General features: G+C 41.0%; 1 protein-coding gene across 4 annotated transcripts in view; it reads left to right on the top strand.

Moving 5' to 3' along the window:
• Positions 1-17,636, top strand: part of MAP3K12 (mitogen-activated protein kinase kinase kinase 12) — a 304,527-nt gene that overhangs the window by 211,637 nt on the left and 75,254 nt on the right. For all 4 annotated transcript variants that reach the window (XM_033938532.1, XM_033938529.1, XM_033938531.1 and 1 more), the window contains one exon: positions 4,034-4,192. In XM_033938532.1, the coding sequence (XP_033794423.1) occupies positions 4,034-4,192 (159 nt within the window). The remainder of the gene's footprint in view (positions 1-4,033; positions 4,193-17,636) is intronic.

Raw genomic sequence — 17,636 nt, 5'->3', positions numbered from 1 at the left:
CCTTTTTACTACTAGCCATACCTCTCCCTATGCAACTTAACATCCTTCTAGCTTTTACCATCACTTTTTCAACCTGTTTGGCCACCTTAAGATCATCACATACAATCACATTCAAGTCCCGATCTTCCGTCATGCACATAAGTTCTTCACCCCCTAAACTGTACCGTTCCCTCTTATTTTTTTTGCAGCCCAATTGCATGACCTTGCATTTCTTAGCATTAAATTTTAGCTGCCAAATTTCAGACCATTTTTCAAGCTTCGCCAGATCTTAAGAACATAAGAAGTTGCCTCCACTGGGTCAGACCAGAGGTCCATCGCACCCAGCGGTCCGCTCCCGCGGCGGCCCATCAGGTCTATGACCTGTGAAGTGATTCCTGACCATTTCTATAACCTACCTCTGCTTCTATCTGTACCCCTCAATCCCCTTATCTTTTAGGAACCTATCTAAACCTTCCTTGAACCCCTGTACTGTGCTCTGGCCTATCACACCATCCAACTTGTCTACTCTATTGTAGATTTTGGTATCATCTGCAAAGAGGCAAATCTTACCCGACAACCCTTCAGCAACATCATTTATAAAAATGTTAAAAAGAACAGGCCCAAGAACAGAACCTTGAGGCACACTACTGGTAATATCCCTTTCCTCAGGGCGATCTCCATTGACCACTACCCTCTGTTGTCTTCCACTTAACCAGTTCCTGACCAGCCCGTCACTTTGGGGCCCATCCCAAGGGCACTCAGTTTATTTATTATATGTATGTGTGGAATATTGTCAAAGGCTTTGCTAAAATCTAAATACACCACATCTAGCGCACATCCTCTATCCAATTCTCTGGTCACTCACTCAAAGAAATTGATCAGATTTGTCTGACAAGACCTACCTCTAGTGAATCCATGTTGCCTCTAGTCCTGCTGAATTCTCCAAATTTCCAGTCAAGTTTAAACTATTAGAAGATATCTCAACTTGCTTAACTCCAACCAATGAGCCACGATGCTTCTTTTTTTCCACAGGAATATAATATAGGGGGGTAACCCCGAATCTTGATATAAAAAAAAAATCCCTTAAGAGATTTGTACAACATGTCTTTAGGTGCTAGTGTCATAGAATGTGGACAATTCAACAGCCTTAAGTTCAAAGTCCTTGCGTAGTTTTCAAAATTCTTAATCTTCCTATAAATGGGCATTTTTTATTAAAAACAAGATGGATATTTTGTGGTTTTGAAAATGGGCATGTTTGGTACTGAATTTTTGAGCTTTTTCCATAAAACATTCAAACTCAGATTTGGAAATTATATCAAAAATGGCCCGTCACATGATCATCATATCCACGGTAATAAGAGGACCGTATCAAATCCCAGAAGAAATAATACTGCTTTATAAATTGACTCTTACCTAATCTGAAAATGTTATTTGCTGACATTCTATAATACCAAGCAGTGGCGTACCTAGCATATTTGACACACGGGGCCAATCATTTTTTAACACTCCCTCCTCTATATAAAAAAATATATATATTTTGTAATAATCCACAAGTCACACAACAAGGGTGCACTTAGGAAAATGCAGCATTTTAAACACTGCAGTGAGCACTAGAACATCATTACACCCATTGTAAAACTAAACAAGCCAGATTAGTACAGATTGATCCTGCACAGTCAGTGCTAACAGGAAAACATGTCTTTTTCTTACACATAGAACACAGATACACCCTTGCCCAGGATGGAATAATATGATATCATAAACTAAAATTAGAAATATGTAGACAAAAGTTAAACTAAACCACCAAGAAGCTAGACTCAGTATACAATGCAACACTACAGAATCAGAAACAGTGACGCATGTCCCCTAATACAGTGTAAAATATAAATATAAAGATAGCAGATGTAAATTTTGAAAACCAAAAATGACAACAATCACCACTTTACAAATTAATAAATAGAAATAAAACAAAAGATGGAAAATAAGAAAATACCATTTTATTGGACTGATACATTTTTCAATTAGCTTTCAGAGGCCAAAACCTTCCTCAGGTCCGTACAATATACTGCTGTTATAGTATCCTGCCCTGACCTGAGGAAGAGGATTTTGTTCTCCGAAAGTTAGTAAAAAAAATGTATTAAAATTAGTCCAATAAAAATATTACCTTATTTCCATTTTCTTTTTATAAATGTTTATCAATACATCTACAATACTAGTTTATTCTAAAGCAACAAAAACATATTTTTTCTACTTTTTGTCATCTCTTGTTTCTGCTTTCCTCATCATCTCTTCACTCTCTTTTTTCCATCCAATGCCTGCTCTCTTTCTCTGCCCTTTCCATCCAACGTCTGCTCTCTTTCTCTGCTTTTCCATCCACTGTCTGCCCTCTTTCTCTGCCCCTTCCATCCAACCTCTGCCCTCTTTCTCTGCCCCTTCCATCCACTGTCCTCTCTCTCCCTTCCATATGGCATCTTCCTTCTTTCTATACTCCTACCATAAATTGTCTACCCCCGCCCCTTCCACCTAGCCTGTGCCCTTTCTCTTCTTTATGCATGATTCATTTCAGCTTTACCCATGTTCCATTTTTCTCTCTCTCCCCCTCTCCCCATGTTCTGGCATTCTATTCTCCCTTCCTTCTTTGTACCCAACCCCATGGTCTGGCATCTGTCTCCTTCCCTTTGCCCCATGCCCTGACATCTCTCTCCTCTCCTCTTCTTCCATCTTTCCCTCTCACTCACCTTCTATGGTCTGACATCTCCAAACCTTCCTTTCCCTCCTTCCCTCCCTCCCTTATGGTCTGACATCTCTCTCTCCTCTCCCTTCCCTGATCTTCCTTCTCCTCTCTTCCACTCCTCCCTCCTCCCTCCAGATGGGTACCCCTCTCTCTTTCTGTCACACCCCCACCGCCAAAAACTTTCCTTCCATTGTTGGCAGTGGCAGCCTTCACAACTCACTGCTTTGGCCGGCGTCAGGCCTTCTTCTCTGCCAGTCTCACATACTTCCTGCTTCCATGAAGAAAGGACCTGACAGAGAGGAATACCGGCAGAGCAGCGAGTAATGAAGGCTGCAGTTAGGACTTCCACTGCCAGAAGGGGAATATGCCGACCCTGGGAGCATCCCCTTATGGGCTGCATCCAGGATGGACTGCCCCTCCCCCCTTGGAACACCACTGATGTCAAAACTTCATTAGGAGTGAGCCATCTCACAAATGGTGAAAAAACTGTCCGTATTACTATCACAGGCATAAAAAAGTCCATCCTGATTCACTTGAAAAGTCTCAAAATGAAAAAAAAAACCTGCCAGTGACTTATCTGATAACACGGGAGGTCATATGTAGCCTTTCATACTTCCACATTGGTATGACAGAACATTTAAGGATACCGACATGAAAGTGTGGATCAAAAGACTACATAGGACCTCCTACGTTATCAGATAAGTCACTCTGTTGCGTCTGCAGCGGGAGGAGGGGGATGTCATTTTAAGACTTTTCAAGTGAATCAGGGTGGAGTTTTTTATGCCCGTGATAGTAACATGGACAACTTTTTTTTACCATTTGTGTGTAATGCTGTTGGATGGGTTTTGAGGCTTTTTCTCCACTTGAAGTCTCTAATGATTTACTCTCCATTGACACAAGCATAACAATTTTGAATGAATAGTTTGGGACATTACTCATTGTTATCCTCTGTGTTTGGTGTGTTAGTTTTGCACATACCATGACAGTAGTAAACATCCCTCCTAAGCCAGGTTTTATGGAGAATAATTTTAGTCTCTCAAATGCTAATGCTCACTGAGGTACCTGCAGCTTCTGTGAGGTGGTCTGGGTGAAATAGTGACCCTGGACAATGGTGACACAATAGGCAGAAAGGGTAAATGGGCATATTAGGTGGGCCAAGAGTATTTTACGTGTCAATAACAGCTCTGTTAATTGTGCGCCTTAAGAGTTTTGAAGTGTTCATGTGATGTGATTGGTTAATTTTTGCAGATTCACTTGTCATGGGAATCAGATGACCTAGCTGGGAATGACCCTCTCTGCTACTTTTCTGCTCCTCTGTAGCATGCTGATCACCTACGATGACATGGTGAAGATATCAGACTTTGGCACATCCAAGGAGCTGAGTGATAAAAGCACCAAAATGTCCTTTGCTGGAACAGTGGCCTGGATGGCTCCAGAAGTCATAAGAAACGAGCCTGTCTCTGAAAAGGTCGATATTTGGTAAGAGAACTTCAGATTAATCAGTTCTTACCATCTCAGTCCCAAGTGCCAGGAAGACCCACGTTGGTCAGGGGATGGCATATATCTCTCATTCTAACTGGAGAGCTAGAGTATATGCCTGGGTGCAAGAATGGAGCTAGGAATTAATGAAGAGGAGCCTGTGCTTGTGGACTCAACAATGCAGCTGAACAGGCAGTTAAGGTCTCTGGGGTATATTCAGGCTGTCTTGAAATGTGTCATATACCAGGAGGACACCACAAGCAGCCCTTACATCCATACCTATGCTGCTAATTTCCAGCTCCCAGACACTCAAGACTCATAGGATTTGAAAAGTTTGCGTACCTCTTCCCATTTCTACCACCTTTTCTCTCTCTCTCTCTCTCTCATTCAATTTCTGCGTTATCAGTACCTATCCTAGTAGCTTCCATTTCCACGTTCCCCATCCCCAATTCCCCCAGAGCTTCCACCTATAGCATTATCCCTCTGCCTCCCCACTTGCTTACCAAGTATCTTACTAGCTTTCTGAGGTAATCCAGAGACTTTGCTTCTGCGGTCAACCTGCAGGAGGACCTTCTGTAGGACAAGTTTTTCTCCTTATATGGTGCTTGGGCATATAAATCCCAGGATTTTCCGGGCAGGGACAGGGCACGACCATTTTAAAGAGGCGGGCCCTGAGGTAGAATGGAGGAGTCATCCCTCCTGCCTATTTCAAGGTGCGTTTGGGGTGGGATCAGATCCAGAGAGGAAGTAGGGGGGAGTGAGGAGTGTGGGGTCCAGGTCACTGAACCCTAAGGGCTTCTTTTTTTTAACTTGGGTCCAGTGACATCCAGGTAGGGGGCCGCTGGACCACCAAGGTTTTTGTTTTAAACTGAGGAGGCAGGTAGGCCAGGGTTTTTTTTAACTTTAGGGGGCACAGGAAGGGTCTGCTGGACCACCAGGGTTTGTTTTTTTTTAAAGCTTTAGAGGGATGTAAAATGTTTGGAGGTGTGATTGACTTTCCCTTCGGTGCCTGATCCAATCAGTGCTCAGGCACTGACAGGAAAGTATGGCAGGGGACTCTGCCGACACCTCTGAGTTGTCAGTAGTTTTCCAGTGTCCTATTGTTCTGGGCATTGAATGGATTTGCTAATGAGCTCTTTAGCATGGGACTTTTGGTCACTGCTTCCATGCACAGTAGAGCAGTGGCTGAAAACCTCCATGCATTGGTCGCAGAAAAACGTTTCATTTAGACATGGTAAAAAACCAATCTAATGGAACATTGCCAGCATGGTGGGCTTTGTGCATCTGCCCTGAGACACTTTTCCCTATGGTAGACAAGCAGAAAAAGTACCCCTGATGCCCCAGTTATCAGACACACATGAAATACATGTGCAGTATGTAAGACCCATCTTTAAGTCTCCACAGGCGGTAAATGCATCCAGATATTCCCAGTAGCCCTTCAGCAGAGAACAGGATGAATAGTAGTCTTATTCTGTCTTGCGTGGTCTCCTCCATGAAGCAGTAAACTTTGAGGCCTTTTTACTATAGTGCACTAAGACCTAGTGTGGGCTTAGAGTGCCCAAAAGGCATGCCACAGGATGCTTTGGAATGTTCTGCAGTAATTTCCCTGTTTGTGTGTTCTAATTGCACGCAGGGCTATGGAGTTGGTACACCAAACCTTTGACTCCAACTCTGACTTCTCTATTTTTCTACTGTTCAACTCCAACTCCTACTGATATTTATCAGCACTTTAGATCCTGGACAAATTATATATGTTGTAGTTCCTTCCTATTTCTCCTACTGTAAACCGCGTCGAGCTCTACGAACGTGGAGATGATGCGGTATACAAACCTAAGGATTAGATTAGATTAGATTAGATATAGTATGTATGTATATATATATATATATATATATATAGTAATTTTTGCTTCTGATTCTGACTCCAAATCCACAGCCTTGATTGCACGCTATTTATTTTTTTAAATTATTTTGTGAGAGGGAGCATGGCAGATGGGGAATGGGTATGAAAGTGCACAGCAGCAAGTGCATTCACATTAGCGAATGCTAACTGGTTAACTTGGGGTTAATGTGGGAGCCCTTAGCTCCCCCTAAATAGAAGGCATTATTTGCAGTTGCCGAGTGCTAATGAAACATTAGTGCATACAAGTAAAAAAATGGAAGCTGCCCTGTTTTCCTGCCACTGTAAAAATGGACTTAGTGAGCAGGAAAATCCCGCATTAGGACACACTAAGCCCATTTCTTGTGTACATCACCTAGAAACTGTATAGGCGATTTAACAAATTTTTAATAAAACTTGAAACTAAATTGTCAATGTTACTTACCAAAGTTATGTAGATATAGTTCAACATAAAGTTCTATGCCCCCGGTCTCCTTCTTTGGATTACAGAATGACAGGGGGACAAATTTTCCCCCATCCCTGCAGGAACTCATTTTCCCATCCCATCCCTGTGAGTTCTTTTCCTGCCCCTGCCCCATTCCTGCAAGCTCTGTCCTCATCTGCACAAGCCTCAAACACTTTAAAATCATAAGTGTTCAAGGCTTGTTCAGTTAAGGCAGAGAGCTTACAGGAATGGGGCAGGAACAGGGACAGTGACAAAACTCATGGGGATGGGATGGGGAAAAATTTGTCCCCGTGTCATTCTCTATATTGATAACATAATAACGTAAAGAATGATTTCAGAAAATAATCATTCAATGTACTGCCTTGTCTTGGTCACATTGTTGTCAACCACAGAATGTGAGTGCCTTCAAGATGTCACTCCCTTATACTACAATATTGTTTTTGTCTTTCTCCGTTGTACTCCACCATCTTAAGCAGAATAGATTTTAAGACTCTCAGTCAGATTCCTCCAGCACCTCTTTTTCCTTGCCCTGTCCATAAGGCTCTTACACCCTCTTTTACAAAGCCGCACAGCTTTCAATCTCTAGGGGCTTCGGGGCCGTTAATGCGCGGCAGCCACTAGTGCGGCTTTGTAGAAGAGGGGGTTCATTTCCAATCCGTGACTTAAGTTGGCTACAGCATAGTGACCCAGTGACAGAGTACCAGTGGAGCCGTGAAATACACTGGTGCCTGTTTTTGCTCCAGTTTTTCCTTAAGTCTGTCCCGCCGCTGCTGCTGCTGTTGCTGCCGCCCCCACATCACTTCTGGAAGAGCTTCTGTAGCTCTGGCCATAGCTCCAACACTGCTTCTCCCTGCCTTTTGCCACCTCTGAGCTAACTTAACAAGTGCCATTGTGTCAATTCCATCTTGCAGCTGAATGCTGCTTAAAAATCCCATTCTAATCCTGCTTTCTCAGAGCACAACATATCATATCTGTGATATATATATATAAGGAAAGCTGAGGACAGAAAATAAGTGGAAACATTCAGCATCACCCACGAGAGAGTTACAGCCAAAAATCCATGGTAGCAGTGTTCCCAGCTTAGACAATAAGTTTATGAAGGCTTATTTGCATGTATATGTAAGTATTCGAATATGAAATGCCTCTTACAGAATTACCCTATGATGACAAGTATGTGACTTTGGTATATACATGTTCTGGGGCAGAGTTTGGTGAAGCAGAGATGCATTGAAGATTTGTGTGCGTACTTTTATAAAATTACTAATTCTTATATAGTAGATATAGTTCAACATAAAGTTCCTTGCCCCCAGTCTCCTTCTTTGGATTAGAGAATGACAGGGGGACAAATTTTTCCCCATCCCCACGGGAACTCATTTCGGAAAATAATCATTCAATGTACTGCCTTGTCTTGGCCACATTGCTGTCAACCATAGAATGTGAGTGCCTTCAAGATGTCTACAGCGCTACTGCTAATATGATCATGTTACTCCATTATTCAAATCAGCCCAATTGGCTACCTATATCATATCGTATTACTTATAAAATCTAGTAGTTATATCATATCATATCATTAGTTATCATATCATATCATTAGTTATATCATATCATATTACTTATAAAATCTATTAGTTTTTAAAATTCGTTCCTCGGATGCCCCTCTTTTTCTTTTCTTTTCAACTAAAAGCTTTATTGGAGGTTTCAGGCAGAACACAACCAATAAAGGCATGAAAATCCGAAAACAAGTCACATACAGGGCTGCTAGCCAGCTCACAAGAATAACAATGAGATACCCGAAACACCTCCTTCTCGAATACTTAAATCTCTTATCCCCTCCTTTACAAAGCCTTGCTAGCATTTTTAGCGCCGGTGGTAACAGCTTGGATGCTCATGGGAATTCTATGAGCATTAGAACCGTTACTGTGGCGGCCGCCTGCGCTAAAAACACTAGCGCGGCTTTGTAAAGAAGGAAGATAATCAGAATCATCTGATAGTTCCTACATTTAACCCCTCCCCCCTTTTACAAAACCACGATAGCGGTTTTTAGCACAGGCCGGGACACTGAATGTTCTACGCTTTTCCCGATGCTCATAAGATGAATATCAGGAGCAGAGCAGAACATTCAGCGTGCCAGCCTATGCTAAAAACCGCTATTGCGGTTTTGTAAAAGGGGAGGTTAGAGAGATCTTTTTAGATTCTATTTATAGTTAAATTTTTTCTATTTAGGGACCGGAACTATGGAATTTGCTTCCTCATCATCTTAGATTACAAACTTCAATTAATATTTTTTAAAAAGATCATAAAAACATTTTTTATTCACTGATACTGAGTCATAAGCATTTTATAATTTATTTTATTTTACAAGTACTGCAGAACACGCCAGTTGGAACATACAGACCTAACCTCTTCTTTATTGATTTTCCATACTTCAAAAGTGCCATACAATAATATATCAATATCAGTACTATAGGCTATTTCAGACCAGACTCCACAATATACATATTAAACTCAATACCAGTCTATAAATCTTCATCAATTAAATCATTATTCATAGACTCTTCATGATCCTCAGAGGGTTAGAATGTCCCATTGGTTCATGTGAAAGAAATTCACTGAACCCAATCGTCATAGGATCAGCAGTTTATATAATTTATGTAGTTTTTCTATGTAGTTTTTATTTTTTATATTTCTATTTATAATTTTACTTAGCTTTATATATTAGCCACTCAAAGGGGAGCGCCTCTACCAATGGGACATTCTAACCCTCTGAGAATCATGAAGAGTCTATGAATAATGATTTAATTGATGAATACAATAATATATAACACAAAATACATCAATTTAAGCACATTTAACTTATAATTATATATATATAACCCATCATTTTCTCCCCCCCCACTCAATGATTATTCAATAAAACATAGCGACATCTATTTCCCCAGTAACCTTACCCTCTTCATATTAATAACCTCCCACCCTTCCTCCCACCCCAAAAGTAAATAATCTTGGGTCAAATTAACCTCTTCTGTTATCTTCCCTTTTTCTTTTCTATCACAAATTGTAGTTCTTCCCCTTTTTCCCTTTTGTTTTTTATGTTTTTATTAGCTTTGTTTTTACTTATTTTTATATATCAATTTGCATTTTAAGTCACATGGGGCTCCTTTTACCAAGCCGCTCTAGCAGGGTTAACGCGCGCGACTTTTCATACGTGCTAACCCCCGCGCTGGCTAAAAACTACCGCCTGCTCAAGAGGAGGTGGTAGCGGCTAGCGGGGCCAGCAGTTTAACGTGCGCTATTACGCGCGTTAAACCGCTAGCGCGGCTTGATAAAAGGAGCCCATAGATATTATTTGATTTGCGGGATATCAAATAATAATAAACTTGAAACTTGCACATTGCTGTGCATAAACACATTACAAACAGAGCCTGCTCAATGGAGCTTTCGATCTATTCAAGACAGACAGGTTAAATAATTTCTGCAGCTTCATTTTAGACATAGGTTCTGCAGGAGCAGTGCTAGTATTTTATAAAGAAAAAAAAAATTTAAATAGGGGATAGCAAACCGCAAACAGGAAAAAAGATCAAAACCACAAAAAAGTAGAAAAAGCCACAAAAAGTCAAGAGGAGACCAAGGACTGGATTCTGTTTAGTACGCCCAGTCTCAGCAGCCGCCTAAGTGGCTTTTGAGAATCGCACACAGGCATCCTATGTAGAATTGCATCTGGGCATCCCTCTTGCCGGCCACCAGAGAAAGGTATGAGGGGTGTTCAGGGGTGGGTGGCAGAGGGATCTTGGGGATGTTTGGGAGTCAGCGGCAGGAGGGAGCCAGTATCCCTCCTGCCTGGGGATGTCTCGGAGGCTTCTGGCAGGAGGGAGTGGGCATCCTTCCTGCCCAGGGATGTCTCGGGGGGGGGGGGGGGCGGCAGGAGGGAGTGAGCATCCCTCCTGCCTGGGGATGTCTTGGAGGGAGGCAGCAGGAGAGAGTGAGCAACCCTCCTGCCGAGAGATGTCTTGGTGGCGGCAGGAGGAATTGGGCACTCCTCTTGCCATGGACATTTATGGGGGAGGGACTTCAGGATTCTGGTAAGAGGGATTGGGCATCCCTCCTGACAGCCAACTTTGTGGGGGTGATTGGCTTAGCGGCCGTGTCTATTTAAAATGTAGATCAGCATTTTGTTGGCTTACATTTCAGGCGCCTATCGCAGCCCTAGGGAGATGCCTAGGGCTGCCTAAGGCCACTTCTGGGCAAAATCATATCCGCGCCTAGCCTTGGGCAAGCTTAGGCGGCCCTATGCATCTTCCTAGGCTCTCAAAAATACCTACAATGTAGGATGACTGCCTTGGGGCAGGTTTTTTTTTTTAAATGTGCATCCCAATTAGCTGGTTAGACAGTGCATCTCGATTGGCTGGAGGACACCTACCATCTCCTGCAGTCGCGACACCGTTTATAGAATTTGCACCCAAGAGTCCATAGTCAAAATATAATTATTGAATCCAAAAAATAACCCCCCCCCCCACCCTTTATGATGCCGTGTTAGGGTTTTTTAGCGCAGACCACGTCAGTAAAAGCTCTGATGCTCATAGAATTCCTCTGAGTGTCGGAGCTAATTCCGCTGCGGCCGCCGATAAAAATAAAAGCCTAACACGGCTTCATAAAAGGTGGCCATAATTAGCAAACTATAGGGCTATGCACAGGGGACATTTTTGTGGTTAGTTTTCAGCTTGTTTGGATTTTTTTCCTGATTTATGGGCCTTTTTTCAGTTTGTTTCACACATTTGTGTTAACAATAAATTTTTAATGCATGTTAAAACATAATACATAAAACTGACTTTACATTTAATTTGTGATGCATATTAAGGTGCTCATTTTCTTTTCTTTTTTTAAATTCTTTATTCATTTTCAAATTTACAATAAGTGTAACAATATATCCAAACAAATTAACAATAAATATAACACTTAATAATCATCAATGGTACAAATAATATGCTCTTATTTCCCACCCTTTCTTATCATATAATCAATACCTTATACAATATGTAACAATAAATTTACCCTCCCCTCCCCCCCCACTCACAATCTAACTTGTAAATTTAAGGGAAAAAAAAATAAAATGTCATCTAATCGGTACAATACTTTGTAAATGGCTCCCACACATCCTGAAATTTCCTGAAAAAAACGCGCTGTATTGCAATAAATCTTTCCATTTTATAAACATGACATAAGGAATTCCACCAGAAATTATAATTTAATCTACTACAATTTTTCCAATTATACGTAATTTGTTGAATGGCAACCCTAGTCATTATAAGTAAAAATTTGTTATAATTTGTAGAAATCTGACTTTTTGCTCTCATTGCCATACCAAATAGCACAGTATCATATGATAATGCCACTGGGTTATCTAATAAACAATTAATTTGGTCCCAAATTGATTTCCAGAAATTCATAATAAATGGACAATAGAATAATAAATGATCTAAAGTCCCTGCTTCGAGATGAAAGTGCCAACATTTATTAGACTTAGAGCTATCCAATTTTTGTAATCGAACAGGGGTCCATAATGCTCTATGTAACAGAAAAAACCAAGTTTGTCTCATAGATGCCGACACTGTACATCTCATCCTCCAAGTCCAAATTCGTGGCCATTGAGACACAGTAATTTGGTGCTTAATCTCTGTACTCCAAATGTCTCTCAGACCAGTGGTAAGTTTATTTTTAATAAATCCAGTCAGAAATTTATACCACTGGGAGGCCTGGTGACCCAAGAAGTCCGCCTGAAAGCATAAGAACTCCATACTAAAATGATTACTAAGGTTTTTCCATTCAGAGAACCCCGCCTGAATGGCCTGCTTCAGTTGCAACCATCTAAAACATTCTGATTTATTAAGACCATATTTATGTTGCAACTGTGAAAATTCAAGCATTTTACCATTAGAGATAACATCATCTAATAAACGTATTCCTGCTATCATCCGATGCTTCCAGGCGAGCCTTTCTCCGCCCATTTGAATCTTGGAGTTCAGCCATATAGATTGATTTGTAGATTTGTGAATTGGAATAGTTGTTAAATTACTTACATAACACAATGTTTTCCATGTATCAGCTAATATGCTATTATCTTTACTGTAACTAGGCATTGTGATACTGAGCACATGACAAAGGCGCAAAGGAGACATGAGTTGCCATTCTAGCCACAACCAATCTGGGAGTTTTTCCATGAGCTCTGGGAGGACCCAATACATACCCTGGTGCAAAATATAGGCTTGATGATACCTATAAAAATTGGGAAAATTTACCCCTCCCTCTGAAATTGGCCTTTGTAAAGATACCAAGGCCACTCTAGGAGTTTTACCCAGCCAAATAAATTTTATGAGAATACTATTTAATTTTTTATAAAAGAACCCTTGAAAATAAACCGGCAACATACCCATCTGATAACAAACCACAGGCAAGATCATCATCTTAATAGTTTGGACTCTCCCCCACCATGAAAGATATAAAGGATTCCATTGCTCACACATTTCTGTGACCTTCTGTAATAACAATTTTTCATTTATTTTTATTGTTTTATTGCTCATTTTCAAAGCATTTAGACCAGTGATTTTCAACCTTTTTCATCTTGTGGCACACTGACAAAGTGCAACAATTATATATTTTATCATTTAACAAATGAGTATTAAGATTGTGTTTTTAAAGTTCAATAATTGAGGCTCTCTTTTACTAAGCCGCAGTAGAAGTTTCTACTGCGGCCTGGAGTCATAAATGTTCTGATGCTCATAGAATCCTTATGAGCGCTGGAGCATTTATCACCTTGGGCCACGGTAGAAACCTCTACTGCAGCTTAGTAAAGGGGGCCTAAATTTGTAATCATTGTGTTATCTTTATAGCTGAATATTTTTATTGCAGAAACAAGCTGGCAAAAGGGCAACAATGCACTTCCAAGATAACGAAATTAGCCACAAATAATATGCATTCAAAAAATCAAATACCCTCTACTACCCACCCACCCACCATAGTGCGGGTGATGGTCGCATCCTTTCACTCCATCCGATCTGTAGGTCTGTAGGTTTAAGTTCCTTTATAATAGACTCCCATCAAGCACATATCTATAGAACTAACCACGTAATGAGATCATACCGAATGGACACAATTGGAATGTAACATAGGGGTCCTTTTATCAAGCCGCGCTAGCGGGGTTAGCGCGTTGGACATTTCATCAAGCGCTAACCCCCGCGGCCGGCTAAAAAACTAACGCTTGATCAATGCAGGCGTTAGTTGCTAGCGCGGCAGGCGGTTTAACGCATGGTATTACAATGAAGGTTCTATCAATGTTAACATGGTATCTAGGTAGGGAGGAATTGGGGTTTTTTCTATTTTATTTATAATTGTTATACATATTAAATGTATTACATAATATTTAAATTATTATAAAATATGAATATAAGAATGATATGTTGTACTTAAAGTGTTACATGAAGGAAAATCAAGTGTGTATTTATAAGATCATATGAATTTTTCTGATACACTTGTTGTAATATGCAAAACTAAATAAAGAAATTCAAACCAAAAAAACATGGTATCTAGGTATACAAACTGGGGAATTTAGCCTGTCTGTTTTTCCCTCACCCTTTTTTTCCTGTAGTGGTCAGTGGCAGTGGTCAGTAGCAGCGGGCAGCAATTCAGATAGCCTGCTCACACCAACCCAAACCTTCTCTCTGATGCTTCCTGCCTATGCGGAAGCTGGAAGTTATATCAGAGAGAAGACTCAGGGGTTGGCACTAGCAGACAGCGGCGTAACGAAGGTGAGAGGTGCCCAGGGCAATGGCGCCCCTCCCCAACCCTCATCTCCGCTCCTTCCCTGATCCCGCCTGTTGCACGTGCCCCCCCTTCCTCCTTTCCCTTCCCCATACTTCTAGTTGAAGTTGTTCACGGCGGTCAACAACGTGCTCCTCACGACACCATCGGCTCTCCCTCTGACGACACTTCCTATGTGTGGCACCCAGAAGTGACATCAGCAGGAGAGCCTTTGGGGTTGCGAAGAGCATGTTGTTGACCACTGTGAAGTTTCAAGTTTATTTACAATTTGATTAATCGCCTATTCCAAATTCTAAGCGATGTACAAATCAGCAAAATACATAGTAAAAATATACATAAAATAAACATACATAACTAACAAAGGGACTAAGTTTGCAAAACATAATAAAAAACTCATTTACGAACACAATGAAATAGGCAAGGCAAGGCAAGAAATACAATCTAAGTAATGTAGGAGTCAACAATTAGGTATGGAGGAAGGGAAGGGGGCACATGCTTGGAGGGGAGGAATGGGAAGAGATGGGGGGAGAGAGGAGGAGGAGGGGTGTCGGTGCCCTAACCAACATGGTGCCCGAAGCGGACCACCCTCCTTTACTATGCCACTGTTGCTGACTGCTACAGAAGAAATCTTATAATGCCTCATGGCTGTCTAGAGACAGGAGTGACAGAAAACTCCCTTGTCACACCAGGGGAGTAGCCGTGGCACACTGGTTGAAAAATGTTGACTTAGACTTACAAAGTACTTTGTAAGTCTGTCTGCTTTGAAAATGAGCCTTCACGTCTATTTTGCATGCACTAAATGGCCTTTTCACTAAAATGCAGTGGGTTTTGCAGTTACCGCAATAAATGCAGGTGTATTCAGCATCCGCCCTCTACTCACTGCACAGGGAAGTTGCTTACCAATGAGTATGACATTGTGTTACAGGTAGTTTCAAACAGTACTGGAGCAACTGTGCTACCTACTGCTACATATAACACAGTACATTAATGCTGGTCTTCAAAATCAAACTTTCGTGTCTTCCATCTTTCCTCGATAGACTCATCATTCCTTTCTGCTCTTCTAGGACTCTTAGATCGGCTGATCAGAATCTACTGCCAATACCTTCCATCAAAGAATTCTATTTCACTAGGAAAACTAATTTCTCCGTTGTAGCTCCTACTTTATGGTACGCCATGCCACTTCAACTCCGTCTTGAAAATTCTCTAGACAAATTCAGGATGAAACTAAAAACGTTTCTATTCAAAGATGCATACCATAGCAATTAAATATTTTTTTTCTCCAACAGCCAGCAAATTAAATACGAACCGCTTTTAAGAAGCAATCCCCTCCCTTGATGTTATACCCTCCCCCATCTTCCCTCCCTTTTAGATTTATCAACTTTCCTTTTCCCCTTCATCCTCAAGCTCACATTTGTACTTGTAATTTGTCCAATTAATGTTTACACTTCTCCCCCCCCCTTTATTTTAATAATAATTTACTTTTAACCTTTCATTTTTACATTGTAAACCGGCCAGGTGTCCGTCAATGGTCGGTATATTAAAACTTAAGAAACTTGAAACTACAGGTTTAGTTGTAAAGAAAGAAAAAGTTCTGGTCTAGCAGTGCTCCCTCCAATTCCCTCCCCCCCCCACTGAGTCATACAAGGTAACCTCTCAACAACACCCATCCCTTATATCCCTTGATGAACTATTAGCACTCCTTACACTTCCTGATCACACCATAGGTATCCCACCCAATGACACCTGCATCTCCCCAGTCAAACCATACATACCTCTTGATCATATCTAATCATTAGTACCATGAGACAACCACCTGGGGTCATTACTGCAATTTTGGACTCTGGCACTGAACCTAGCAGCAGCAGCAGCGGAGACTTTATACTGTCAGGGATCCCTGGAATAAGCTTCAGGGAGATGGGAGGTAGAGGGGACGTTAGACCAGGAGGCAGGGAGCAAGGTTTCACAGGAGGGGGTGGGGTTAGTGTATCAGGAGGCTGGGTTGTTGGGGGAAGGGATTTGATGGTGTGATCAGGGTATGCGAGAGGGTACTCATGCTGTCATCAGGGGCTGCAAGGGTGTCCTTAGGGGATGCTCATAATGTCATCAGGGAGGGTTTTAGTGAAATTGTGGAATCCATTTCCTTTTCCCAGATTTTTTCTAGTCCCCTGTAATGATGTGCTTAACAGTTCTTCAAGATTTTATACAAATCAGGTTAAATATATCCTTAGAGTTCTTTATGCAGGTGCCCAGCATATCACTTCTGAAAAGGTCACTGATGCCACTTGAACTTTCCTACGTTTCATTAATATCCTGGGATGTATCCCATCTGACTTTACTTTTAATTTTATTAGCTACTTGCAAACAGTCTCCTGAAAATTGTTTGAGGTATGGTTCATCTTTGTTCAATACAATACAGTGTCTTGTATCCTGTGGTTCTTTACAAGGAATCTATGTGGCTTACAATAAGACTTAGATCAAGTTCTTGAAGTTACAATTTTGTGACAGATATTGTGGTTGTTTAAGGGAAGAGGTGATGGGTAGGGAGATGGCTACAGGGAGAAGAGATATGTCTTTAATTACTTCCTGAAGTCAAGGTAAGTGGTGGGTTGCCTTGGATATATTGGCAGTTTGTTCCTGATAAGAGGTCTTTGGTAGTCAAAGACAATTCCAAACATCTTTTTTTTTTTTTTTTTAATTTTTATTGAATGTTATAAAAGAAATACAAAACAGCAAAATTGGATATCAGCTTTATCATGAATGCAAAATACAGCAATAATACCGTACAACAGTCTTCCAACCGAAAGTGCCCAAAATGCATCTTCAAGCATCTTCTTTTATCCAACTTGTTGAGGTGATGAGAAGGTTAATATGAAGTGCTGCAATGCTCGTGATTTGAAAAAAGAAATGTGGGACTTTGATATCAGAAGTTCATTCAAGTTTTCTAAATAGATTGCTTTGTGAACCATGCAGATTATCTTGAATTGGATTTGCTTTTTTATTGGCTGCCAGTGCAGTTGTTCTAATAGCGGACTTGCCCTCTCGTACCAATTCATCTTGAAAATTAGTCTGCCGGCAGTGTTTTGAAGTAGTTGTAGTCTCTTCAGTTCTTTTTCTGTAATACCACAATATAATGAGTTACAGTAGTCTAGGTATGGTATTAAGACTGATTGTGCTGATGTCCTGAAACTGGCCTGGGTTAGGACTGGTCTTGTCCTCAGTTGTCTCATCTTAAAGAAGAATTTTTTCCACTGGGAGATGATACATGGGTTGAAGGTTAAGTTCAAATCTAG

This window comes from Geotrypetes seraphini, chromosome 3 (assembly GCF_902459505.1).
Source record: "Geotrypetes seraphini chromosome 3, aGeoSer1.1, whole genome shotgun sequence".
In the NCBI taxonomy this organism is placed as follows: Eukaryota; Metazoa; Chordata; class Amphibia; order Gymnophiona; family Dermophiidae; genus Geotrypetes; species Geotrypetes seraphini.
This window is presented reverse-complemented; position numbering and strand designations above follow the sequence as displayed.